General features: G+C 41.4%; 1 protein-coding gene across 4 annotated transcripts in view; it reads right to left on the bottom strand.

Moving 5' to 3' along the window:
• Positions 1 to 25,366, bottom strand: part of cadm4 (cell adhesion molecule 4) — a 186,421-nt gene that overhangs the window by 29,637 nt on the left and 131,418 nt on the right. For 3 of the 4 annotated variants that reach the window (XM_086311224.1, XM_086311222.1, XM_086311225.1), the window contains exons 1-3: positions 14,973 to 17,035; positions 7,657 to 7,803; positions 936 to 1,223 (exon numbers count right to left, since the gene is read on the bottom strand). In XM_086311224.1, coding sequence (XP_086167350.1) covers positions 936 to 1,223; positions 7,657 to 7,803; positions 14,973 to 15,069 — 532 coding nt within the window. In that variant the 5' untranslated portion in view covers positions 15,070 to 17,035. Of the gene's footprint in view, positions 1 to 935; positions 1,224 to 7,656; positions 7,804 to 14,972; positions 17,036 to 25,366 lie in introns of those variants that run through there. The other variant, XM_086311223.1, reaches the window with a different exon arrangement.

Here is a 25,366-nt window from a genome sequence, read left to right as displayed (position 1 = left end):
GTCGCATACTGCTGTTTCTGATGTCATTTAGAAAAAAAAAAAAAAAGAAAAAAAAAAAGATTTCTCAGGGGTTAAATAGGTTGAAGGGCCATGGAAAGATATTTCCCAGATGTATTATTGAGCAAAGTGCTCCTTTAACTGAGGGAACCCAAAGGAGACAGAGAGTTAGAGACGAAGGATAGATCAGGGTATCTGACTGATGGATGGCTCATAGATTTATCAGCAGCAAAGAAGTAGGGAAAGTCAGAAGATGTTGAATTAAAAACTGTCTTCACGAAGCTGTAAAAGAGATAGCATGGGAAAAGAAGAAAATCAGGAGTGCGCGAGGCTTCTGGCAGTTTAATATAATAGTGTGCTTGTCAGATTACGTGCAAATAAATTCAACTGAAATTAATTTTCATGAGAGATTAGCTTGAGAGAACGGACAAAGTCTATGTATATGTTTTCAGAATGAAAAGATGTTCACTGTAGTGGACACGGAGAGGCAAAAGTGTTACATTATTTAGCTGATGTTGATTTAATGAACACAGATTTACTTCTTCAATTAACTTGAAATAGAAGGAATACTACTGTTCCAGTCTCAAAAGAAGTGCTGTTAATCAGTTGGAACTTTAGTGTTGCCTATAAATATTGCACAAAAGAAGTGGATCAAAATGTAGAAAGTGGTTTGGAGAGAAAAAAACATGGCAGCCCCACAGCCCAGATGCACATTTCCCTGCTCACTTATCATTCACCTATTTTTTTACCTGCTTCTATCAACACATCCATCTGCTAGTCCCCAATCAACCGATCAATCACTCATTCTTTTATTCAGCACTCAATCTGTGATATCACCCAACCATTCTACTTCACCTGCCCTTTATTACCCAATTAACTCCCTCATTTATCTCAAACAATCATTTGAGCATTCATCAGTCCATCTGTCAGCCATGTACCTGCTATCTCCCGTCCTTTACGCATCCATCGCAGGGTGGCGGCCGGCTTGCTGCGTGGTGACACACAGGTGAGTTCCGCCTCGCCGCCCTCCACAGCCTCCTGCTTCACCTCCACTGTGGGTGTCTCTGGGGGAACCAAGACCGAGAGTGTCGCCACCTGGTGGTGCGTGGAATCTGTGTAGAGCTGGCAGAAGTATCCGCCCTCATCGGACACGCTAACGTTGGTCAGTGTGATGCGAACCAGCCGTTGCGTGAAGAGCACCATCTGGAAACGGTCGTCCTTCAAGGCTGGAATTGGGCAAAGACAAAGAAGAGAGTAGGAGAGGGAAGAGGGTGGCGCGGAAGTGAAACCGCATGAGTTGGCATTGTTGAGGATACGGAGAAGAGGACCGTGAAAAGGTGGGAAAGAAAGGGAGGGGTGATGAAAATGACATGGAACAAAAATATGGAATCGGTGAGGAACTCAAGAACAAGATGATGGGTGGTGAGTTCAATAGTCAGCAAACAAATATAAAAAAAAAGACAGTTACAATTTATAATGAAATAAGAAACAAAGCTACTTTTGGCTGCTCCCTTAGTCATGTGGGATCACCACAACAGGAAGCACTGCAGGTTTTCTTTGGCAGGTTTTCTTCTTGACACAAAGGGATTTGTGTCTCCTCCCAAGTCAGGCAGAATCAGGCAATCTTACGCTTGTTAAGCAAATGTGCAATCCACTACACTAATATGGAGCCACTGCTAGTTATAATGTAAAGCATTTATTTGAAATCTACCCACTGTGTCATTATTAATTAAACCCAAAAAACGTATGTAGATCTTTTTACATTCACGCAGACACACAAGCTATGACTGCTAAGGATGCCATATTTTACAAATTTTCTGTTTTCATACATTTTACTTGGCAGGCTTTCATCTTGGTAAATCTATCAATTTTACATTTTTAAAAGCATATCAGAAAGCTGACATCTAGTCCCCACAAAAGGTAATTTATTCTGCAGGATGCAAATTCTCCACAAGAGGGAGCTAATCAGTTGGTGACAAGGTAGTCCCAACTGGTCAGTTATTAGGATCCTGTATTCTACTTTGATTGGCTACTTTGTTGTGATCGGGACAGCTGATAAAACCTGAAAAGACATTTGACTTCTGAAAGGTTGCGCAACAGGTAAAAGAGCTCGGTGTAGACTTGGCTAAATCAATAAACGGGTCTGGTGATGGGTAGCTTAAATGGCCACAATCTGGCCACAATCAACCTTCCAAAGCTATTAAATATCTAAATTAAAGAGATTTAGATAATTGGCTGCTTGAAAGGAAACACTAGATCAATGAAAAGCTCCATACTTTCTTCATTCAGTGTGTATAAACAATTTTGCCTAATATCTTGAAAAACACAAAAAACCTCTTCATACACTAAATATGGTAAAATCGTAACTTGAAAAATAAGCAACCAAAGGTGTCAGGGAGATGTGGTGAAGCAAAAAGCACTGTGATTGTCTGTGAAATATACTGGGTAGAGTATAAAAACAAGTTAAATAGAAAACTCACTAAAAGACTACAGACAAACTTGGAGTCGGCTGGACTTTTATTCAGCAAAATGCAGGTTTTTGCAATGAGAACCAGACTGAATGAAATTGCAACATAAACTGCGCTTAAAGCGAAAGAATTCTTTTGACAGGACTTTTGTGCAGTGACAGTGCTTTTGAGGATCTTCGCCTCGTCTGCTTCTGTACGCCTCAGGTGGTCAGGCAAGTGTTCAGTCAGACATGGCGAACAACATAACAACCTGCTTATTTGCGTCAGTCTTATCTAACCTTGATGCAAGTTTTGGGGTAACTTTCTGTTATTTTTTGAAGTGAGGGGTCAGCACAGATAAAGGACATTACTTTTGCTCAAGAAATAACCATCAGTTCAGGAACTCTACACGTATCTTCTATGTGGGCAGAGATTCAGAGGTCTTGAGACAGGCTAGGATGAACCTGTACAGCAATGCAAAATAAAAGCAATTAGGACGAGTAGTTGGAGGGCCATTGAGGCAGCCTGTTACTAACCAAGCAAGAACAGGTTGCTGGAACTGCATGTATTTTTATTACAGCTAAGATTAAAATTATAGGTCCAAAGTTACAGGTTTGGGTGGACTTCTGATATGACTCTAGTTGAATCAAATTGGCCAAGTCTGGTTGAAAGTACTTTGCAAATAACAGGATTTGCTTTTTTTTTGTGCATCTTTGAAAATTCAGTGCATTTACATTTTGTTTGCAGTATTTTGAAAGTATCTGTCAAACAGCACAAGAGAACTAAAGGCTGCTTCAATAGAGGTACATGACATTTTGATCATTGGAATCAGTTGCTTCGTGGCCTCATGATAGTTTGCGCTGTAACAGCAAACAGTCAGTTATATCTCACCAACTCTGAAACAAGAGTCTTCCCCCTCTGTTTGCGATGTCACTCCCATGAACAGCTTTGCAGAGGAAAAAAAATGACAAAACATGGGAGAAACTGTGGCTGCGACAGCACCCCTGTTGATTTGCCGCTCGGGAATTGATAGTGCTGTTAAATCCAAAGCTTGGTTTGATATAGAAAAGTTCATAAACAGTTTTGCAAAGTCAGTCTCGGTGGAGCAGCTCCAGGCTGCACATTGATACAACATAACAGATGTCTTGGTTCACTCATTTCCAGCTTAGAGGGAGAGTGTCGTTCATTTCCCCAAGCAATGATTGGACTTTGGTTAACTAGAATGCATTCATTCGCTCTCTTTGTAAGTGCATGCTTTTTCCTCTCTAAGCCCATGCTTAATTAGCATCTGGCATTTTTATTGTTTGTCTTATTAGATTTTAATCATTATTGTTTTTACTTTCTCTGAAGAACTGAAACACGCCATTTATTTCATTTTTGGAAAGATATTAAATTCAGAGGCACAAACTTTTGAGTCAGAGATACGTGCTGAATACTACAGTTGTGTATAACATACTGTGTAGGTCAAACAATAGAAAATAACAAAAGGCATCAAAGGCAACAATTTTAAAGCCAATCCCGAATCTCAGACCAATAAGCTACAATTACTAACCATATAATCCAAAAAGGAGAAAAATAAGAAAGGACAGTGACATGAGGGATGAGGAGTAATGAAGATGTAACAACTTTTCCTTTGTTAGCAAAGAAAGAGTACAATCAATAGGGAGAAAAATGCTGATAATGACAAATAACACCAATAACAGTCTGTGGTTGACAGTAGTTTCATGTCCATAGATTCTCATAAATACCTTTGAGACTCACTTTGTATTGACTTGGCTGTGAAACCTCCCTCATGCTCCATCTCTATTTTATTCTGTCCCTCTCTTCTTTCCTTTGTGTTGGATTTGGCCTGGCCATCTCGCAGGACAATTTACAACACAGAACAGACACTACGGTATAGATATTAGCTTTGCGGGAGTGTGTGCATGCTTGTGTGTGTGTGAGCGAGAGTGAGCAAATAGGGATGTAGAAAAACGAGAAAAATAGACTACATAATGCAGCAGGCAGGGAAAAATAATATAAAGACAGAAATCCACAGGAGACTAAGAGAGCAGCCTGGGGCAATGGAGTTAGTCCACTTTTCTTGGAGGTACACCACACTAATCTGTCCACCCCACCCCTAAAATTTCCCCTCCATCGGATGGCAATGTGAGCATTGTTAGAGAGCCATTCCCTGCAGACAGGTAAATCTTTTTCCCCCTCTCTGCACTAAATGGCAACTAAATGTCAGACTTCTGTTCAAGTCCAAGTTCACCATGATTGTCCTATCTCATTTGCATGCTGAGGAGAGTTGGCAATAAGATGAGAAAGAGAGATATGGACAACTACGGAGAAAGGGTCCATTTAGTTAGTTCTACTGCTCTATTATAGCTCTCTGTCCCCACAATCTCATAAAAAACACCCCTGACTACTTGCTCACTAGCAAAACAGGCAGTCTAATTCACTGCACTTAGTGCAGCAGCTCTGTTTGGGCAGCTAGTGTGGAATACATCAGCAGAGAAAGGTCTTAGTTTCTTAGCCTGTAATCTGGGTGGCAGATGGGCAATAGAGTGGAAGTGATGGAAGAAATGGTGGAGGTGGCGAGAGCCAGAGTGAGGTGCAATTTACACTCCCAGAAAATGTCCACAATGAGGATTTTTTTGTTCTTACAGGAGCCAAATTAGTTATGGGAAGCCATCAATGCTTTATAGCTTTGCTAGACTTTGGAGCACTTCCTAATGCGGTGTCTTTCTTCAGCAACTGATCCTCCCTTTCCTTATTCTCTCTGTGGCTGTGTTTTTCTTAACCCTCAGCACCTTTTCTCATTTCCCTCACTCTTTTCTTTCTTTCTCATTTTCTCTTTCATTTGAGCCTTCAAACCGCTTCTTCTTCCTCGTTTTGATTAGGCCTCATCATGCTTTCCAAAGGGTGCAAGTCCAAGCCTCGTGGGAGAGCAGACGGAGCGACTCTGTTTAAATACTTAATGGAACTTACCGGCAGCGTGCTGATCTGATAGAATTGGGGGGAGAAGGTTTCCCAAAGCAGCAACCTCAACTACCCAATTACGTCCGCTCCGTGATCGAGGTGACTAACAAGTGAAGGCTAAGTGTATGGAACAAAAGCACTGGAGTGCTGCACCTGTGAACAGTGAAACTACGCCTGCAACTGATTTTTGTTTTTACTGATTTTTCTCTCATCTTTGCATTCTGTTCAGAAAACTTTCATTGACTGCTATTTTGCAGACTGTTCCTGTGGGGAGTGTGGGAGTGTTGATTGTCGGATCAATGTAATTACAAGAACTGCAGGTTTTAATGATTAGAAAGTTGAAAATGTGTTCAAGTGCAAATTTTCACATATATAAATATCACACTAGATGACTGCAATTACAACTTTGAGGTATAAGAGTCTCCTTTTTACTGTGGTCAAAAGCAAAGGGTTTTAAAAAGTCTGAGCATTGCACCTTGTACCACCTCACCAAGAAAATCAGCTCTTGATCTATTGGCCGTTCATTATTTTGACATTAAGCTCCTTTTAGGATTTTACAATTTCTACCTACTTACTGCACACTGAAAAACAAACTATTAAACCTTTAAAGCTGCGTGAAACTGCCAGTGGCATTAAAATAACTATTAGGACCTTAGACTGTCTAATGCACAAACACAATGTTTTGTAAAAGTCAAATTTTAAGATGCTCAGATAAGAATTCAGAATTATTGACTTAGCAAGAGTTGCAGATTGGAATTAAAATGCTAATGTGTACGATACTCAGGCGCTCAGAAACAGTCATCAAGAGCAGCTTGAATGAAGTTAGCTCAGCAAACAGATTATCTGTCTTATCACCTGTCACGCAATTACAGCAGCGAAAAAATCCTTTTCCAAATAACAAGTAATCAAAACATATTTCTTGGAGTAGATAGGCACTATAGAGACGAGTGTTCTGCCACTTGAAGGAAAGAATTGGATCTTGGTATGTAGATCTTCAATAAAGTAGACACTGTTGAGAAGTTTTCACAATAGAAAGCTCCTTGGATGAAAGATGAGCAAGTGATTTTGCTGGGGGATTTGGGGTTTTCTAGTTGGTTGCTCTTCCAAACAGATAGAGATGATTTTTACGCTTGTTGCAGACTGTGCTTTTGATGTGATTTTGGCGGGGGCGGCGGTGGTGGCAGTGTGGAGACTCCTGTGCATAATAATATCATGTATGCTCAAAACCAAGCAACTGTGAACACAATTGTGCTGGCCCTTCGTTACAGAGAGATTGCAGCAGCTAGCTGATTAGCTGGTTAATAGGATTTTGTTTTCAAAGTTTGTTTGGTTTTAATATTAAATCCAGCTCACTAAATAAGGGAGTTAAACAGATATTTTCCTCTTTACTGATCAGTGTCTATGTTTTTTGTGCTTGTTTTTTTTCTCCTTGAGAACTTGTTCGCGTTTGACTTGAAGGAAAGGGGCTCAGCTCGGAGGAGACCAGGCTACTGGTGTCTTATATGCCTGAACTAAACACATACACCATCCTCCCCTTTACTGTGAACATTTACAAGCCACAGTATGAAACTGTAGCCTTAAGCCCAAACTAATGTCTTATCACATAGATTATGTAGTGCATAAATAACACATTTTTTGGTTCAATTAAGCTGCTACACACAAAATTCAAAGCAATGTTTAATATCCTTGATCGCTGTTCTTTTGCTCAGAGGTTTCCTAGCAGCATTTCTGCTGCAAATCTGGCTAAGGTAGCAACTTCTGCCCTTAATTAGTAAGAAAAAAAAACAGGTAGAGTTTGCCTGCCCCGAGGCCCTCAGTGAATTCTGCTTTCATTAAAATATTGGTTACAATGATAATTTGCCATAAAGCTGTATTTAAAAAAACATGTGATTGTCAAGGCCATGCTCTAATGAGGACTTTAATAAGTTCTGATCTCATCACTGGGGTTAACAGCAGATTATGCAGAAAGCTTCGAACTGTGCTTTTAAAACAGATAAGTAGTCACACTGTTAGGGCACACAGTAAACCCATCTCCTAATTTCACGTGGTGGTTAGCTGACTTTCTAATGTGAAATCACTTCAAAGGGAAAATGAGGACATTTGCGAGAAGAAAAATGTAAAATGAAAGTGTTGGTGAGTCACTGCTAATGTGTCTAAAAGGCTCGCTTTAAATGTCACCAAAGGCAAATACATAGACAAGGATAAATTAGGTTTGTCTGCAGAGACCAGCGTGCACGCAGATACACACCTCGCGTGCCGTTGAAGAAGAGAGTCTGGCGGCGGGGATTCTGGATGACCACGATTGATCCATCGTAGTTCTGCAGGCGGCAGGAGATCTGAGCCGTACCCCCCTCCAAGACTGTTACATTCTCTGCTTGCACTGCCTGACAATGGGCTGAGGGAGAGAAAGAGAGACGTAAACATAGTGATACAGAGGTTGGACAATCCAGAAGAAAGAAGGGGAAAAGAAAAGAAAACAGATTGAGGGAATAGAGAGTTGTTCAATTCTCTTGAGGTTGAATCTTTTAAAATATAGTACTTAAAGGATGATTCATTTGCTTGCTATTCATCACACAGACACAATAATGAAATAAATGTTGAAGAGGAGGGAAAAAAGAGAAAGCGATAAAGTGATAAAGCGATTGAGAGCAAAAGAGAAGCCACCGAAGGACTCAACAGGTAAAAGAAGGTTCTCGAGCACTGCATTCATACGATAATAAGATGGATGATTATAATTACTGCTATTCGTTTCTTTACATGCACAAACACACATACAACATCCACATTGCTTTGGGCTAGTCTAACAGAATGCATCAACAAACACATTTGAACAGATAACGCTTACATCTTTAAGTGGCTGTTTGTCTCTTGGGCTTTAGATACATGCTTGAATGGCCATGCATAAGCACAAACCTGGTGGCATACAGCCAAACACATGTGCACACAACTTAAATTCATTCAAACAGATGACCACACTGCTGCCCTGTCACTACTTGTGTGTATATGAACAGTTTAAGTTGCAGCAGCATTATTGTACAAGTCTGTAATTGGCCAAAGTGCCGAGCTATGAAACCAGGATGGGAGCTTTAATTGGACTTCACACATTCTTAATGCCATTTCTCTACCAGGTGCATTCTAAACCCACTGATTACACTCCATTATCCAAATGAAATGGTTCTCATAGGGACACTTTCATGTACACGTGGTTGGAAAAGTACGCAATAACAAATGAGCACAGACACACAAGCACGTGTGCACGGAAAGTGACTTTCACAGTCCCAAAAACTGTCTTACATAGTCTTTCAAACAAACTTGTCTGGCTCCTCCAACTCAATATTTTTAGACAAGGGGGCTGAGAAATAGCAGGGAGCCTCTTTGATGTTGCTGACAGCTCAAGAGTCAGTAATGAGGAGGTTGATTATGCTCTGATTGTTGCACCCTCCATGTTTGTGGGTCAGGCTGTTGACACGACTCGGCTGAGTCACACCTCCCGCTGAGCACAATGGACACTGAGAGCCGTCGTTTGAATTCAAATGATTTGCGGAGCAATTAGTCATATGGTTCCAGCCAGGAGTGGAATGTGATTGCCTTGAAGAGAGTACCAGCTTGCTGGGCCTCCAAAACTAGTATTTACCAATTTGCATCTCCATTTGCATTCCCTCTCTCCCTGGCAATGTGTTGGCTGCGGGGAGGATTTAGAGGAAGAACGACACCAATATTGAAACACAGTGATGAAGCAGGCAATGAGAAGAACTGATAAAGACGGCAATGTTATATATATTTCACCGCTGTGTCTAGCAGTGTCTCTGAGCGTTGTAAAACACCTTCAGAAAGCAAGAAATGTTGTGAGACAAACAGACGGCAGCTGCTGTAGTAGGAGTTGCTGACTTGACTGCTTTGGGCCAAAATAAATGTCTATATCTGCAACAGAGTGTGTGTCCTGAGCACGTTTTGCATGCATGTCTGTGTGTGCACTGGCTGTGCATATGCAGGTGTTAACATATTGCAATTAAGCTACTTTGACATCATCTGATCCCTGGAACTTCATCCAAATCTAATCCCCCTTTGATTATAATCTTTTTTAATGAAATACTCAAAGCCTACACATTCATCACGTCAGGGGAAACACAGAGACACAATGGATATTGAACTGAAGTCAGAAAGAAACCAAGGGGGAATAAAGACAAAGGAGACTCTAATACTTTATGGAATGGAGAAAAAAATCTTGACAATTACCACTAATTGTAGTCATTATTGCTCTCATTCTCTGCATCAATATTGTGATTCATATCGGGGGCCATCAGGGCCTGCCACTGCCATCCCAATTATTTTTCTAATGGCTGTTATTACTCATCACCATAGAAACTGGGCTTGGCCACCATTGTCTTAAACAGATGTAATTGCAAAAGCGCTGCTTGACAAAAACAGTGCCGGGTCTGCGCGTGACTAGTGACCCATCGGAACCAACAGAAAGCGTGCCCTTAAGAGCAAGACAGAAAGTGGTCAAAAGTTTGCTTCTGGGCTGAGGCCAGAGAAACTAATTAGCTGTCCATTTGTACACCCACTTCTCCTGACAGCTGTCACCTCTTCAAAGAAAATTAGCTGTGGTGGGATGGCGGTAAAGCACAAAGAAAAGCGGGAAAGAAAAATAAAAATTAAAACTCATTAGTGGCTTATGCATCAGTGATGACTGACATCCGCAGTTGCTTTCTGAGAGATGCCACCCAGAAACACCTGCTGCATGCTGGTGTATGATCAATCTCAGCAAAGAGAACGAAAGAGCAGAGGGATATAGAGATGGCGGGGAATGAGGGCTCTAACCAGGAAATGATAGCAGGGAGTTAGGAAGTGATGGTTCGGGTATAATAATGCAGCTGGTGGGGGCTGGACGAAATATGCGAGAGATGACGCATATTCTTCAACTCCCGCTCGTAACGCAGCTGGGTACAGCACTTTAGTTTGACTGTAGGTTTTATAGGCTGCCATTCACATCAAGGCCATGAGCCTGTGCCTCTGATCACCAGCATGGTACAATCCACAGAGGGAATGAGAAGGAGGGGGAGGGAATCAACCTCTGTGACAGAGGTATTAATCTCGGCCCCATTAAAATCTGTGCCCATAATAAAATACTCCACAAGCGTCGACTCGTATTAAGAGAGAATGGCGAGTGCAATCGATATCATGGTAGTGCACTGACGGTTATGGCAGTGGATAAATAAAACTGGATGGGGAGCAAAAACAATCACTTCTCTCTCCAACCAAGCGGGGGCAGTATTTTATAGCAGTGAAATTCCTATCATTTCCCATGCCACTGCCCCCGCTGTCACAGCCCTGGAAAAGAAAATAGAAGCCCTTATTTACTATGGCAGGAGACATCCAAGAAGGGCCATCATTTCAAAATACATAAACAAATAAATAAATAATAGGCAGGCAAATTCATAAGACAAGGGACCCGTCCTAATGGTCCCACAATAGGGTGAGTTATTAGCCAAGGGAGCCGGTGGGTAGTGGGACAGAGTGAGGGGATGAAAGGAGGTGTAGAGAGCTAAAAGAAGGGGATTTGGGAGGCAGCCAGGTGGACTGCTGGCTCACCCTTGGTCACGGTAAATTCTAGAAACTGTCTCACTGGTGCAGGGTTAGCAGGCTGAATTACGGCCTTGCTGCGTCTCTCTCACTTGGTATCACTCTCCCCTTAACTCACTCTCTCCATGTCTTTGAAGGTGGAGAAAGGTGAAGATTGAACAGAAAGACAAGCCACATAAGAGATGAACTGTCTCCATTTGCCCCAAACAAGCCCTCATGTATCCTTGAAGAAGTGCAGTCACTGTCTCCCTATTCATTATCTGTCATTATCTTTCAACTGGACGAGGGCCAAGAGCTTGTGTTTTCTTTGCATGCTGGTCACGGATTTACAAGGGAACTGGTGCTGTAGACTACAATGCATAACCCCTGATGTTGTTACTGCTTTAATTAAAACAATAACAGCAGCTCATAGTTTCCACTCATAAGGGCTCGTCCTTTGGCAACTTCTCCATCACTTCCCATCTGGATGTACATATTTTTTATCTTGCGTTATCCCGTGAGTCTGCGAGGCAAGTCGGTTTCTACGGTATGTATGCAAATGAAGTGTGCAGTGTTTATATGCGTGAGTGTATATTTATGAGCATGTGTGTACAAACACTTGCTCTAGGTTAATCACAGAGTTTTGCAGCGTTCCGACTCTATGAAAAAGCTGACTTTGACGTTCTTCCACTCCAAACCTCCCACTGCAGACCCGCAACTCTCTCCCGTTCCCTCTCCCCTCTTTCTCTTCCCTGTCTAAAATTATCGCTTTATCTCACAGGGAGGCAGAACTCTGCCAATCAAATCCAGTTCCAAGAAAAAAAATTCTCCCTGTACATAAATAATACATAATCCTTTACAAATCTCGCTGTCGTCTCTCTCATTACCTTTGTTCAGTCCCTTTCTGAAATCCTCTTTTCCCCTCCTAAGCTCACACTTTCTTCTCAGTTTTTGAGTGTACTACCCTGTCCCCGATTTTTTACTTCATCCACAGCTCATAATTCTCTCCTCCCGCTCTCTTCTTGTCTAATCTCATTCTCACATCTCCCTCTTTCCTCTTTTTATTTAAACCCAGAGTCTCTCCATCCATCTCCTCCCCACCTTTTGCCTTATCTAATCCCTGATTCTTCGTCATTCAGCGTTCCTTCTCCTTTCGGCCCATCTTCTTTCTCCTTCTCATCTCCCTTATCTTTTATTGCATCGTTCATCATGCATCTTCTTCATTAATGCTGTCCTAAAGGTCCCCTTTCCGCTTCTCTCCTGGGCCTCAGGAGAATTTTTGCAACTTTTTTCTCTTTAAATCTTCCCTGTTATCTCTGGTCTCTAAACTCTTTCTCCCTCTCTCTTTTTCTTTCTTCATGTAGTTTTTTTCCTGGCTTTGCAATAGTTTCATTCTGAACTCCAATATGCTTTCATTCCCCTTGCAATCTCTCTCAGTCTTTCTCTTTTTGTGACTCAGTGGGAATCTTTTCCTGCCTCTCTGCTGGTTCCATCTCCACACTCTCCTTCCCTAAATGTGATTTGTTCTGCAGCTCAAGTCTGCAGCATAATCATGCTGTTTTTATAGTGTGCGGGGAGAGGGGAAGAGAAGGAGCAAGGGGAAGACAGAAAAAAGTGAGAGGAATGAATGGGACAAGAGGGCAAAACAAAAATAAGTGGAGCAAGAGACCGAATGTTTCAGTTTCCCCTCTTTCATCTTCTCTACTTTCTCTTCTCTTAATTACTTGTCATATAGCTCAGCCCTGTCCCTCTATCCTACCCTCTTTTTTCTGTGTTTTTCTTAATCTCTCTCTCTTTCTCTCTCTCCAGCAGAAACTTTAGACCTCATTTCATCCATCAACCAATGTTGTGCTATTAGAACTGCACTGCTAATCAGCAAATCAGCATAAAATTGTCTCTTTTCACTCTTGACCTCTCATTAGAAACATTTACTTTCATTTATTTACATATTTCAAATCCCGTTTTTAGCATTCTGATTTTGCTCCCTAGTCACACTGCCTCCATCCTCCATTGCACTGAAATCTTATTATTTTACTGCTCTCATCCCCCTTTTTTTCCTCACACCTCCTCTCCTCCTTTCAACACATTTCTCATTTTGACCTTTGCATCTTTAGGTCTCTCTAGCCCTTTAGCGTATTTCAATCACCTCATCCCTGCCTTGTCCCATACCTTCTTCATTCCTCCCCCACTGAATTGTATCTGTCTGAGCCCTCTCTGCTCCCCTTGTCCACCCATCCCATTACTCTTTTTGCTCCCTTATTCACCTCCTCTTATGCTTCACAAATTACCATCTCTTTCTCTCTTTTCTTTCCCCTCCTTTTCCCCACATTTTCTGACAGCCAAAGCTGGTTAGCTCCATCTACTCTGCAGCGTTTTACGGCCTGAGTCTGTCACAGTCCCAACAACCCTGCAACAATGGCCACCACACATACCCCAACAGCAGCTTAAAGGAAATTTACAAGGCTGTTACAACCACGGCAACTACACTGGAGATTCAACACAGCCAAAAGCACTGGTTTTAACACCCCTTCAAAATTTTCCTTTGGTGTGTGTATATTGGGAATATCATATGTGTGAAACTCATGGATGTGTATGTGTGGGAAATAGAATGCACTGATATGTGCATGTATTTAAAATCATGTGTGCGTACTCCTTTGAAACGGCGCATGCGAGAGAGTGTATGTGAATGCTCATTGAAGGCACAACTCGAAACTGCTTTGCTGGCTTGAAATTTAAACCCCGACTGCCAAAAGCTGACTGCCAACACAAAAACTCCTTCTCCATATAGATTATTCCCCACTTGTTACCCCAACCCAAGACCCCCTCTACATTCCATCATAGTACCATCACTATTAATGTCACTTCAAAAGTAATAGAATTTTTAAATGAAGGGAAAAGGATATTGTTTACTAGTGAGTAGCAGGGAAACAACATCTCCTCTGCTTTAAATTCATAATAATAATGACAGGAGGTATTAATAGCACAGCAGCAACTATACTGCTGATCTCACTCCACTTCATCTACTGCTCTGGTTTGTGTTCAATCAATCATCTCTTGGCTTCAAATCTCAATCTCATGCAACTCTTTTTGAGGTCTTTTAGTGTCTTGTTTCATCTCTGTACCATCCGCTCCATCTCTGTCTTTCTTCCATACACACACAGAGTGCACTGTTCTCCATCTCTGTCTTTCCATTTCACTTTTTCTGCCTCTGCGGCTCCCTGCCTCCCTCACATACAGTACAAGTGTCTGTCTGGCCAAATCGTGTTTTCCTTGTGTCAGTCTGGCTCTCTCTCAATATTTGTCTCTTGCACTTCACTCTTGCACCATTCTCTCATACTCTGTGGGTCTAACGTTCTCACATTAGGTTCTTGAACCACACTCTTGCTTTCTCTATGTTTCATTTGCTTTCCTTAAGTCCTCAAGTTATTCCCTAGTCTCTTCATCTCATGGGGATACATGCTTGTCTTCATTTTGTCTCTCTTTAACCTTAGATGCAATTACCAAACTTAAATTAGGCTGAGCAGCAACATAATCAAAAGTACTGAGAAACCCCGACCCACAAGACCCAAAGGATCCAATGCTAACACCTACACGACACCTTCTCCATGTCCCAGTGGGTCAGAGTTGTTCTGGAAGCACAATGGGGTCGTACACAATATAGCTGCAATGTTGCATCTGATCAGTATAATTACCAGTACACTGAAAAATGATTTCATTGTGTGTTACTGTCCCTTGGTCAAATCTTGGAATTTTTAGTTTTTTGCACATTTGGACACCAAATACTTATGACTTATTCTTTTTATACAACATTTGGATGAATATCTGCAGGGAGTTAAAATGTAAATTACGCTGATGTATACTGTCTATACTAAGAGTGTTTACAAGTGAAAATGAAATGCTTGCTTCCTTGACTTACTTAGTGAGTAGCAGTAGAAACAACTGTGCGCATTTCATTTAACCAGTATGTGGGTGTGAGTTCATGTGAATAAGTGCAGGACTTACGAGTGATGCAGAGCAGGACCAGAACTAGGCTGCGCAGAGCAAGAGAGTAAGGAGCAGGAAGGAGGCGGCAGAGGACAGAGCTTCGGACAGGCCTCATTGTGTATTGAGAACTTGTGTTTGTATGTATAAATGCGCGCGTGTGTGTGTGTGTGTGTGTGTGTGTGGCTGTGACTGTTTGATCAATGGCTCCTTTGTGACCCTGCCTGCACTGCTACTGACAAACCAGTCCACACACACACATATATGCAATTGGATTTGTTCTCAAAAACAATGCCAACAAATGCACATGCTAACTGTTGTTGTATGAGGACAAACTGCTATACAGCATCCAAGCACATGCAAAGAAACTACCTTAGCAACAAAGCCACACAAGACTGACTTCTAGCCAGCGTTTGCACGCAACACACAAATGTTTTGCCAGAGCTCAGAGCAATTATAGAGCAAGCGATTTAGACACTATATCACAATGCACACAGAGAAAAGCTTACAGCAACAAAGTTCATTTGTTGACTATAGCTCCTTGTGTTCCTTAGACAGAATTTAGAATATGCATTGTTTTAATTCCATGTAATGCAGGAGATTTGCCACTGCAAAGTCCTACAGAGGCTCAGTTCAATTTAAAGAAAATGTAATTTTTTATTGTAGCGCTTTAAGTCTCCTGAGACCAAAGTCTGAGATTCTCAAAATCAATAAACTGAGAAAAACAATGCCAAACAGACCGTATACTAACAAGAGTATTCAGTAATGGCAGCTATGCAATTAACTGAATGAGGTACAGGTTAATTAATTCTTCAGCTGTATACTACAGCGTCACACTTGGAGCTTATAGCAGGGTCTGAGCAATAATGAGCCACACAGTTAACCACAACAACAAATAGGCAACCTGTCTCCATTGGGTCAAACCACACTTATTTAAGGGAAATAAACCATCAGTATTACAATATTTCAGTCAAATAAAGCACAAGAAACTGACATCCAAAGCAGGTCTGATTTTCTCTGCTGGTGTTGACAATATTACAACTTTCAAAATAGAACCATCTCCATTGCTATGCCCTTAAGGACAGAAGAATCTAGGGCAACAACGTTCATCCTCAAACAGATTGTATTTTAATGAGTTAGACAAGGTTTTCAGTACTTCTCACCCAACAAATCAGTAGGCAGAGAAGTCAATGTTCCTTAGAGCTAATACCAAACCATCCAGACCTCTTGAGAGACTGAGACACTATCTTACTGCAACTCATCTAGAGATAGCCAAGGTTAAATAAAATCCATTGAGCTCGAGTGCAGCGCTGAAAAGACAGAGTGAAAGTGCTTGCCCTGTGTAGAAGAACGAACTTGCAAAGCACTAAACAAAACTGTTGTAAGATGCTTTACATTCAGATGCTACATATTTTGGTATGCTATATTACCCCGGAGACTTGCACGTGATCCTCACAAGAATTCTACCATTATTCGCTTGGATGCTAGAACTTTGCAGATGAGCTATCATGTACACACTGCAGCGCAAATGGACAGAGATTTTACACGGTAATTTTAGACTTCTCTGAATAATCACAGGTTATCGGACAGTTTAATCATGCAGCATCGGCGTTCCTAACGCTTCCTTTCTAACGTGTTCCACTGGCTGCAGTCGGCGCCTGGGTGCACTCCAGTTACACTCTCGCTCAAACACACTGATCTCAAACCCTGCTGTGTTCAAGGTCCAGACACAGTTTCGCTGATTGTCAGGACCTGATGCCTTGTTGGTCTGTGTAAGTGTGTGGCTCTGGTGTGTTTGTGTGTGTGTAGTTGTGAGTGCTTAATGTGTGTGTGTTTGTAGTGTAGAGACAAAGCGCAGCGAGCTGCACCGCACACCTCACTGAGCACTATCTGATGGAATAAAGTGCGGGTGTCATCCTTAGATTACTACACACTGTCTGCTTTCTCTCTCACTCTCTGTGCTACTGCAAACACAATGAGCTCTAACGGCGATTGCTCTGACACTCCTGGCAAAGCTGAAAGCGGATCATCGCCAATCTTCCCTACAGCGCTGACTTCATTGGTCAACTGGCTGATGCTGAGAAAATTACTCTGTGTTGGTGTACACCAGCAGCTCGGGTCTGGCAGGTCTAAGGCCTTGCAGCACTCAGATGGAAACAAAGTCTATCCACTTGTTAAAACTGATCTCAAATCGTGCTTAGTTTATCCATTCTAGCGCCCGTTCTCTGTCCTCTTCTTTTAATCCTCTGGTCCGCAGAAGCTAGTTAGTTCCCACAACTTGTCCTCGTTTTGCTTCTTTCCTGTTGATCTATGAAAACTGTCATAATCCCAGCGTGCTATCACTGCTGATCAAATCCATCTGTCTGTTTTCTGTCGTTCACTTGCTTATATAAGCCTGGCCTCCCTCTCCTTGCTTAGACTCTGTGTGCGTGTGTCAGTGTGGGATCAGTGTCTGCATATTTGGCATACTATTTTGTGAAGGTTAGAGATGTCTGTGTGTGGATGGAAGCAGTGACAATGGATGCCTTTCAGGTCAACAAACAGTGGCAGTGTGTGTGCGTGTGTGAACTGTGCTTGACTGTTCTGTGTTGACTGAAGAAGAGTGTACATTTGGTTGACTGTTTAGCCCTTTCACTATCTACTAGCCATTAATTTATCCATGCAGCCACGAACAGAGGCATCATAGTGCCTCTTTATGTTAAATGGGCGTTTTTTATGGCTGCAGCGATGCACATGGCTGTCTGCTGACAAGAAGTGGGTACGTGTTTTTTGTCTTTGTAATTCAAACTGGATGCGGAGAAAGGAAAAATGAACATGACTATGAGTATATATGAGTTACGCTGATGCGAGTTTGGCCCATCAAAAAGTATCGGCTCCATATTTTTATACTGATGAAACAGAAATCATTGCTAACAGCTAGACCAACCTGACAGTAAATTTTGTTTCACCACATTGTGTATAATGAAATTCCTTTGTTCAAGCTCATGTACTATCATTACTGCTATTGGCAATAAAACCTGCAATACAAAGCCAATAGTGGAAGCTAACTGCAGCAGACTCTGCGTCTTTGACATTCATTGTCCTGTAAAAAGCGAAAAGCAACACAGCTTTGCTTTTATAATAGCACCTCTACTTGTTCTTAATCAACTAATCATAAACTATCGGTCCTAATGTGCCACAAGCTGTATTTACAAACATCTTAATGCATTTAATTTGAAACACGCTGTTCCCTATCATCAAGTCAAATAAAGTCAAATTTATTTATCAAGAGCTTTTATCAAAATAGGGTCATGGCAATGTACTTTATAGATTAACTAAGGACATAATTACAGACAAAAAGAACACATTGCAAATCATACCCACAACTGGTGAGTATGTGCGTATTTGTTTGTCTGCAAAGTCCCTGTGTGGGCAACCCCCTGATGGGTGTATTTGTTTTTGTCGCAGTGTGTGCAGAAGGAATGGAAGTAATGGCAAATTGTGTCCCCTATCCCCCTTCCTCTTTTTTTTCCCTTTTTCCCCCTCTCTCTCATCCAAATCAAATTTTTAATGGGCTTCATTGGTGCCACCGTGGAATAAGTGTTGCCAAAGCACTTAAGGGGCTTAAGTCAGCAGCGTGCTGAAAATATTAAGCACTCAAACAGCCTTACAACTGCCTGCTTAAGTATGCCGAGGAGGTCGTGCCAGCATTTAATACCAATGGTATTAAAGCTCTCCGACAAGGGAGAGGAACAGAAATATAGATATATACAGTATGTACCACACCTGGGAACAGATGCAGCCTCACCGGAAGAATGGGAAGAGACTGTGAAGGCATGAGATGGACAAGTCATGAGGAGACAAGAGGGACGTAAAAGAGGAAAGATTAGCAGTGAGGTGAAGAAAACTGAATTTAATGACAAAGCAGGAAGCAGGTGAGTGAAAAGAAGTGGTGAGAAAAGGGAGGGAGAGAAGGAGAGGAAATAAAAAAAAATCAGTGTTGAGGAGGAGGGATGCAGGGGAATTGTGCCAAGGTGTGGGAGGTAAGGGTTGATGGGATAGCTGTGAACCAGCAGCAGAGGGCTAATGCAGAGATTCTATCGGGAGGCTTATCCGAGATTAAATTTCTCTTTGTCCTTAAGGCGCTTCTTGGGTAAGCGGAAGTGTCGAATTTATTTCTTATGTCTCCCTTGAGGTTGAGGCGAGTGGATTTGGAACATATGAGTGTATGTGTGCGCCTAAGCACGAGGTGGTGATGTCTTCGTAGAGGTGGAGCATATGTATATGTGTCTATGTAAGCATGAAATTTGTAGGTTTATTAACTGTCAAAGTGAGGAGGAGGAGGAGGAGGGGGTGTATTCCTGAAAGGTAAAATAAGTCAAATTAAGATTCAAGTAGGCTGTTAGTGTGGCAACAACACAGGCACGTGAATTTGTACGTTAAATTTGCATATTCAGAAACGTGTGAGTTTTCTTGCTTTATAGATTTTGTTTTATGAGCTGCTACAAAGCCCTACACTACGAGAAAGTCACAAAAACCAAATGTTATCTGAACTGTCCTGATTGAGTAATATCCTCTGGGTTTTATTCAGTGTACGCAAAAAAATGAAAAAGAAATAAAAAAAAATCTATTTGCAGCTGCTGTTTGAGATACTACAAAATGAATAGGAATTTACAAGGAGAACATCAGAAATTCTAAATTGCAGGTCATGTATCTGTTTTTAAAAAAAAAAAAAAAGGGAAAAAAAACTATTTTGACCGAGCTCTGAGTACATTCATATCGGGCCTGACAAGCTCAATCAGCCTCTCCCTGGCCCTCTGCTCTCTTTCTCCTCTCATCTTTCTGATTTCTTGTTTGGTTGACTTGGTGTTAATAGCTACCCTAGAGCCATGCACTAGCTAATCCAGCTGGGTTTGCTCTGAACTCTAATTAGAAAAGTCACAGCTCCTCAATCTATTTGACACTATCAGTGACTGCATTTTCTGGAGGCACAGCTCAGGTTACTTCCAGCTCACCTCACACTCCTGGGCAAAGGGATCAATATGGCCCGATCATTGGGGTGGCTTTCGAATGACACCAACAGCCTTTCTTTACACAATTTAGGATTAGAAAGTTTTGATTTTCTTTATTTTCACTGTTTGTTGACATTGGGGGCTGGCGAATAAATAAAAGTCAATGCTGCTCACAACACGACAGGCTCATAAGAATGCAAAACCGATACTGGGGCTTGAATCACTGGCTGTCTGAAATGACGTAGTTTGCATGGAAATAGGTTATGTGTAAAGACTGCGCATTTTAGTTGATATTTTCTACCTAAAATGGTAAACCTCTCTACTTTTAAAAGCATTTATAGAGGCAGTATTCCTTCGGAGCCAATTTCACTGATGTTTCTGAGCACATTTATAGAGGAAGTAGCCTATTCAGATACTTCCTACTTGACACATTTGTCTATTCCGAGTAAATAAATAAAACACTGCTTTGTCATAGCTTTCTGCTTTGTGTATGTATAGTTAACCCTGAGATTAAACTCACTTTATGGTCGATAACAGTACTGGCAGTTTCTTTTCACTGATTTTATGAGTTGAGGGAAAGACATAACAGGGCTGAGGTAGACATATATAGACATCCTATTGTTATTTCTAGTCCCATTAAGCATTTACAATGCATCAACCGCGCATAAAATTGGCAATTTTAGCATACTTTTTTTCCACCATGGCAAATTTTAAGCCACAACACTCTCAAGTGTCACACTGCAAGAAACGAAGATAAAGAATTGTGTTGATGGCCCGGTGCTATTGTAGTGGAACAAGCCAGCTGAATGTTTTATTAGAAATATGCAGTCTTTGGTTAATTCACTGCAATTTATCTCCACAAAAAACTCTGGGGAATCTTGCATTTTAATTCATATTGTGAAGCTTTGCTTTATCATGATCGCTGAAAAAATGCATCTTTCCAAGCTTCAAGTTGCACTTGTATCCCAAGGACTGTCCAATCACCATCAGCATGTGGAACTACTGGTCAATAATACAGCTGCTGGTGTGATTTTGTTACCACAACAAGTTTTCTTAAGCACGTATATTTTTGTGAATTCCTGTGAGCACTTTTTGTATACCAAAAACACCACAAGAAATGCTAAATACCTAGCGACACAGATAAAAACGATGTCTTGATTTTCCTCTTCTGCTTTTCCACAGTCCTGTGTTTGTTGACTTGAATAGTTTGTCAATGTGTTTTTTTAAGTGACAATTCTTTTTCGAACATTTTTCAAGGAAGCATTCCAAGATGACTCTGTGAAACAAATGATGTGGCACATTGGGATACTCTTAAATGATTTGGACAAAAGCTAGAAAACACCTCTCACATCAAGCACTCACACAAATGCTAAAAACTCACTTCTGTTATGACTCACTTCTCAAGGGGTGTCTATACAATAATAATAATAAAAAATGTGTGAAGAAGTGAATGAATTTGCTCTTCCAATTCAAGCACAGGATCAAGTTGAACATCTTAACATCCCCAGAGTCATCAAATGTCTCAGTACAAACAGTATAGTTCTTTCAAGTACTTTTCACATTTTGCAAAGTTACATAGCCTACATGGAAAATTATGTTGCAATAATTAAGTCAATTTATAAAAAGAAGTAAAGAAAATGCACATTTTGAACAAAGCTAAATTGCAAATGCAAAATATTTATATGGCATCATTCAGACCTATACTGTAGGTATAAAAATGTCCAGTATCACTCTGTTCCTTCTCCTTATGCCCTATTCATTTTTACATAACAAAATGCTATTTAAAAACTATTTTATGTTTGTTTTAGACACAAAAAGCACACGAGTAAAGGCAGCGTAAAGGCCTTGTTGAAAAGGAATACAAACCTGCTTCAGATCTATTCTCATTCCTGAAAATATTCAGTTAGTAGTATTCAGTTTAGCAAGCGTGCAGCATAGTTAGAGTTTGCAGGTTTGCTGAAGTGAATTTGGCAAAAATCGTGAATACTGGTGTCCAAGTCCCGTGCTTTGGATAAGAAAAACTTTCTTACACTGAGCTGTAAAAGAAAGTTGAAAGACTGCCAGTAAGCATAATTTCAGCTTCAGTTACTTCTCCTATTAAACATAGCTGGCAAACCAATAATCAGTCCAAATGGTATATTTTAGAAGACCGCATTGCATTGTACCAAAGCATCCTGGTATTTGACAAGAGTTACAGTGCCTGTAAGTAATGTCTGCAAACCCAATGACATTTAGTAAAGATTAGCTTTAGTTGCATACTTGCAAGTTGTTAACCTGGAATCATGCAGGTCATGTAAGAAGACCCCATAGACCTTGTTAGTGCAGATAAAATATGTAACACTAGCAGTCACAAAAAAAAGCATGAGGAATCAAGGTAGCTGCGGGGTTTCTCATTTGCGCAGATAAAGAGAAGGTGTAGAGCAAAGTGTAAAGCATGTTGACCAGCAAGGTTGGGATCTTTTTAATACAAGCCTGGCACTTTCTGTAAATCTCCTCCAGACCCTTGCCATTGTCATGCATGTAAAAAGATACACAGTTTAAGTTTAACAAGTCATTACACGCACATTTTATGCATGACCATAGGAGCCCTACTGTGGCGCTACAGAATGCTAAGCTCAGTTATCTCTCATTGAGTAAGATAAATGCAAACATTGTTACCTGCCAACTCTAAAACGTACTCTCTGAGCTGTTCTCTGAACAAGTGTCGCTATGAGTCACATGCTACGCTGCTACCTGCTGGGAGTAACACTCATTATCCATGTGGCATTGTACCTCCCAGTGACAGGGTACAACTCCCCGCTCACTGTTTTCTCTGCTGCATTGCATGTGTCAGTCTCTTTTCTTTGTGTCCCCACTGCATGTGCTAACATTTGTGCGTTATGTATTTGGAACCCTCCTTTGTTCCCTGATATGTACATGTGTGACAAATGGCTGTCAGTGACTGCATGTGTATGCACCAGCTCACTATCTTGCCCTTTACTTTGCAGGTATGTTCATATGATGTGATACTGATGTTGATATCAGCCTGTCAAGGCTGCAGCTTATGATGTTTCATTTTTATTCACTCTGCAGAGGCTTTGTATATTTCAGTGTGAATGTGTAGCTGTAAACAGGGTCTGGTACAGGTTAGCTGTGTGCTGTCGTGGCATAGTGTATGTGATTAGAATTGAGCAGCGATGGGCCAGCTCGCTGGGGAGTGCCCTGCCAACAGCTTTGCCCCCATTCCGCCAATTCACTAACGCCTAACAAAGGGATAATTTCTCCCTTGCATGATATAATCTTTCCTTTCACCCGCTGCCTCAGTGGAACCATTTGTGGCTTTTTATCACATTTCTCTTTCTATCCCTTCATTTTCTCTGTCTCTCTTACTGTTGTGTCTGTTGCTTTTTCCACCTGCTCCTCACTCGTATGTCTCTCGCTCCCGCCTTGCTTGCCCTCTCTTCCTCTGTTACGTTTTTCCAATCCTTTTCTTGCTCGACTCTTCTCTCACTATGACCTTACAGCAGGTCTTTGCACTGGAGTCACTCTTACTCTTTCCCCCTTTCGCTCTCTCTCCCTCTTTCTCTTCGTCTCTCTGGAGGAAAATCACAAACTCATCAGTTTGCCGGCTCTGTTCCTGACGAGCAGGCTCGCAAGGAGAATATTAACGAAGCTCCGCAGCCAATTAACACCTAAAGCACATAACAACCTTTTATGCCAGCAGATGCACATGTACGCAGATGCACATGCACACAAACACATATATTCACGATGCAAGAAGCACACAGTGCTGCATGCAAACAGTAGCAGGAAAATGCATACCCTGGATGCCACACACACAATTCTGCCTAAATACAATCATTGCTCCCTAAGAGGTGCACACAAACACAAAATCAAACCAAGACTTCAAGTCAAAGATACACATGCTCATGCACGCAAACATGCAAGACACTAATAGATTGCGCTGATGAGCGTGGATGTAGACGGAGAAAGACATTTATAGCAGCAAGGGTGAGTAATACAGTCAGAAAGGATATACAAAAACAAAAACAGAGGGGAAAGAAAGCAGAGTGTGTGAGGGAGGAGAAAGACAGAACTGTGGAGTGTGAAAAGAAGGCATAAAAACAGAGGGAAAAATCAGTCATAGAAGGTTAACGTGGCTTGGCTGCTCCTGACATAGTTCATTTGAAGGGTTTAATATTGGGTTGGTGCACAACGCGATGCATAAAACATGGTAGTAGAAGGGGCATTAGCAGTGAACCTTTGCACACACACACAGACTTTCGGACACATGTGGGGCAGTATCCTCGTATGCATAAAACATGGTGAGAGACAGTGGGAGCAGGGGGCGTGAGGGAGATAGGAAGAACAAGTGTGAATGGACAAAAAGCGTATGTTAATGACCCGGATAACGAAAGGCGGCCGCGAGGGGTGGAGAGTCAGAGGGAGAGAGGGCTGAGAGTGAGTTTGATAAAAGTAATGGTGAAGGGAATGGGAGAGCGAGAGAGAGACTTTCCTCACGGCCTGCTGCTTTTGGATCGAACAGCGTGCAAATGAAAAATGGAGATGAAATAATTAGACAGGCTGACTAGAAGCGCTCATCTAAATATGTAAATGCACTTAATTTTACTTTGATTTGCTCTAGTGCTTCCCTATCACTCTCCCACTTTCTTCTTTCCATTCTTTCCCCGTCATGCATTTTCATTCCACTCCTTCATGATTTTGCATCTTCTTTCCCAGCCTCTCTCTGTCTTTCTGTAACGTTTCCTCTTCTTCCTGGTTTTTCCTTCTTCTCTGTTTTATCTCCCTGCATTAAAGTTATAATATATACAAGTACATACACTGAATCATTCACAGTTTTAGGAACTTTCGGCGTTGTATTTGTCAGCAAAATTGTTTTTAATTAGTTAATTTATGCCTCTATGCTTCTTTGATGGGGTGTGGATGTGTGTGCATGCTTGTACTTGCAGCATGTTTAATTGTGTCCAAGCATCACTCCTCCAGGGCCATGCTGATATTCCAGATTTTAAGTTTAAAATTTTTCAGTTTGCCTCTGTCTGGGTTCCCTGTGTGAACTCGGATTTCATCCAGTCCCAGTGTATAATTGTGCTACCTCCAAAATTGAAGTTCTGTCTGACTACAACTTCAGCCAGGAGTGTACTGTTTCACAGTTGCTCAGGAGAGAAGGGATGATTACAGAGATTAACTCCTTCAGCTTACAATATGGGTGAGTATCATGTTAAGTCAACCTGAGTGTCTGTATTACAGGAGATTTAAGTCACAATATGGGAGTCAAACAAGCAGCCTAAGAGGCAGATTGCAGTTCATTATATCTATTGTATGTTGTTTTGAACCTTCTTTTAAAGCTAGCTATGCAGTTCACATCTGTGTTTCTTGAAGTCCAATAAATACAGCAAGATTTCACAGATGCTGTTATAATTAAAT

This window comes from Aulonocara sp. 'chitande type north' Nkhata Bay, linkage group LG11 (assembly GCF_057382095.1).
Source record: "Aulonocara sp. 'chitande type north' Nkhata Bay isolate Kocher_YH1m ecotype deep benthic linkage group LG11, A_spYH_male_GT1.1, whole genome shotgun sequence".
Classification (NCBI taxonomy): Eukaryota; Metazoa; Chordata; class Actinopteri; order Cichliformes; family Cichlidae; genus Aulonocara; species Aulonocara sp. 'chitande type north' Nkhata Bay.
The sequence above is the reverse complement of the archived record's forward strand: the minus strand, read 5'-3'. Positions and strand labels throughout refer to the sequence as shown.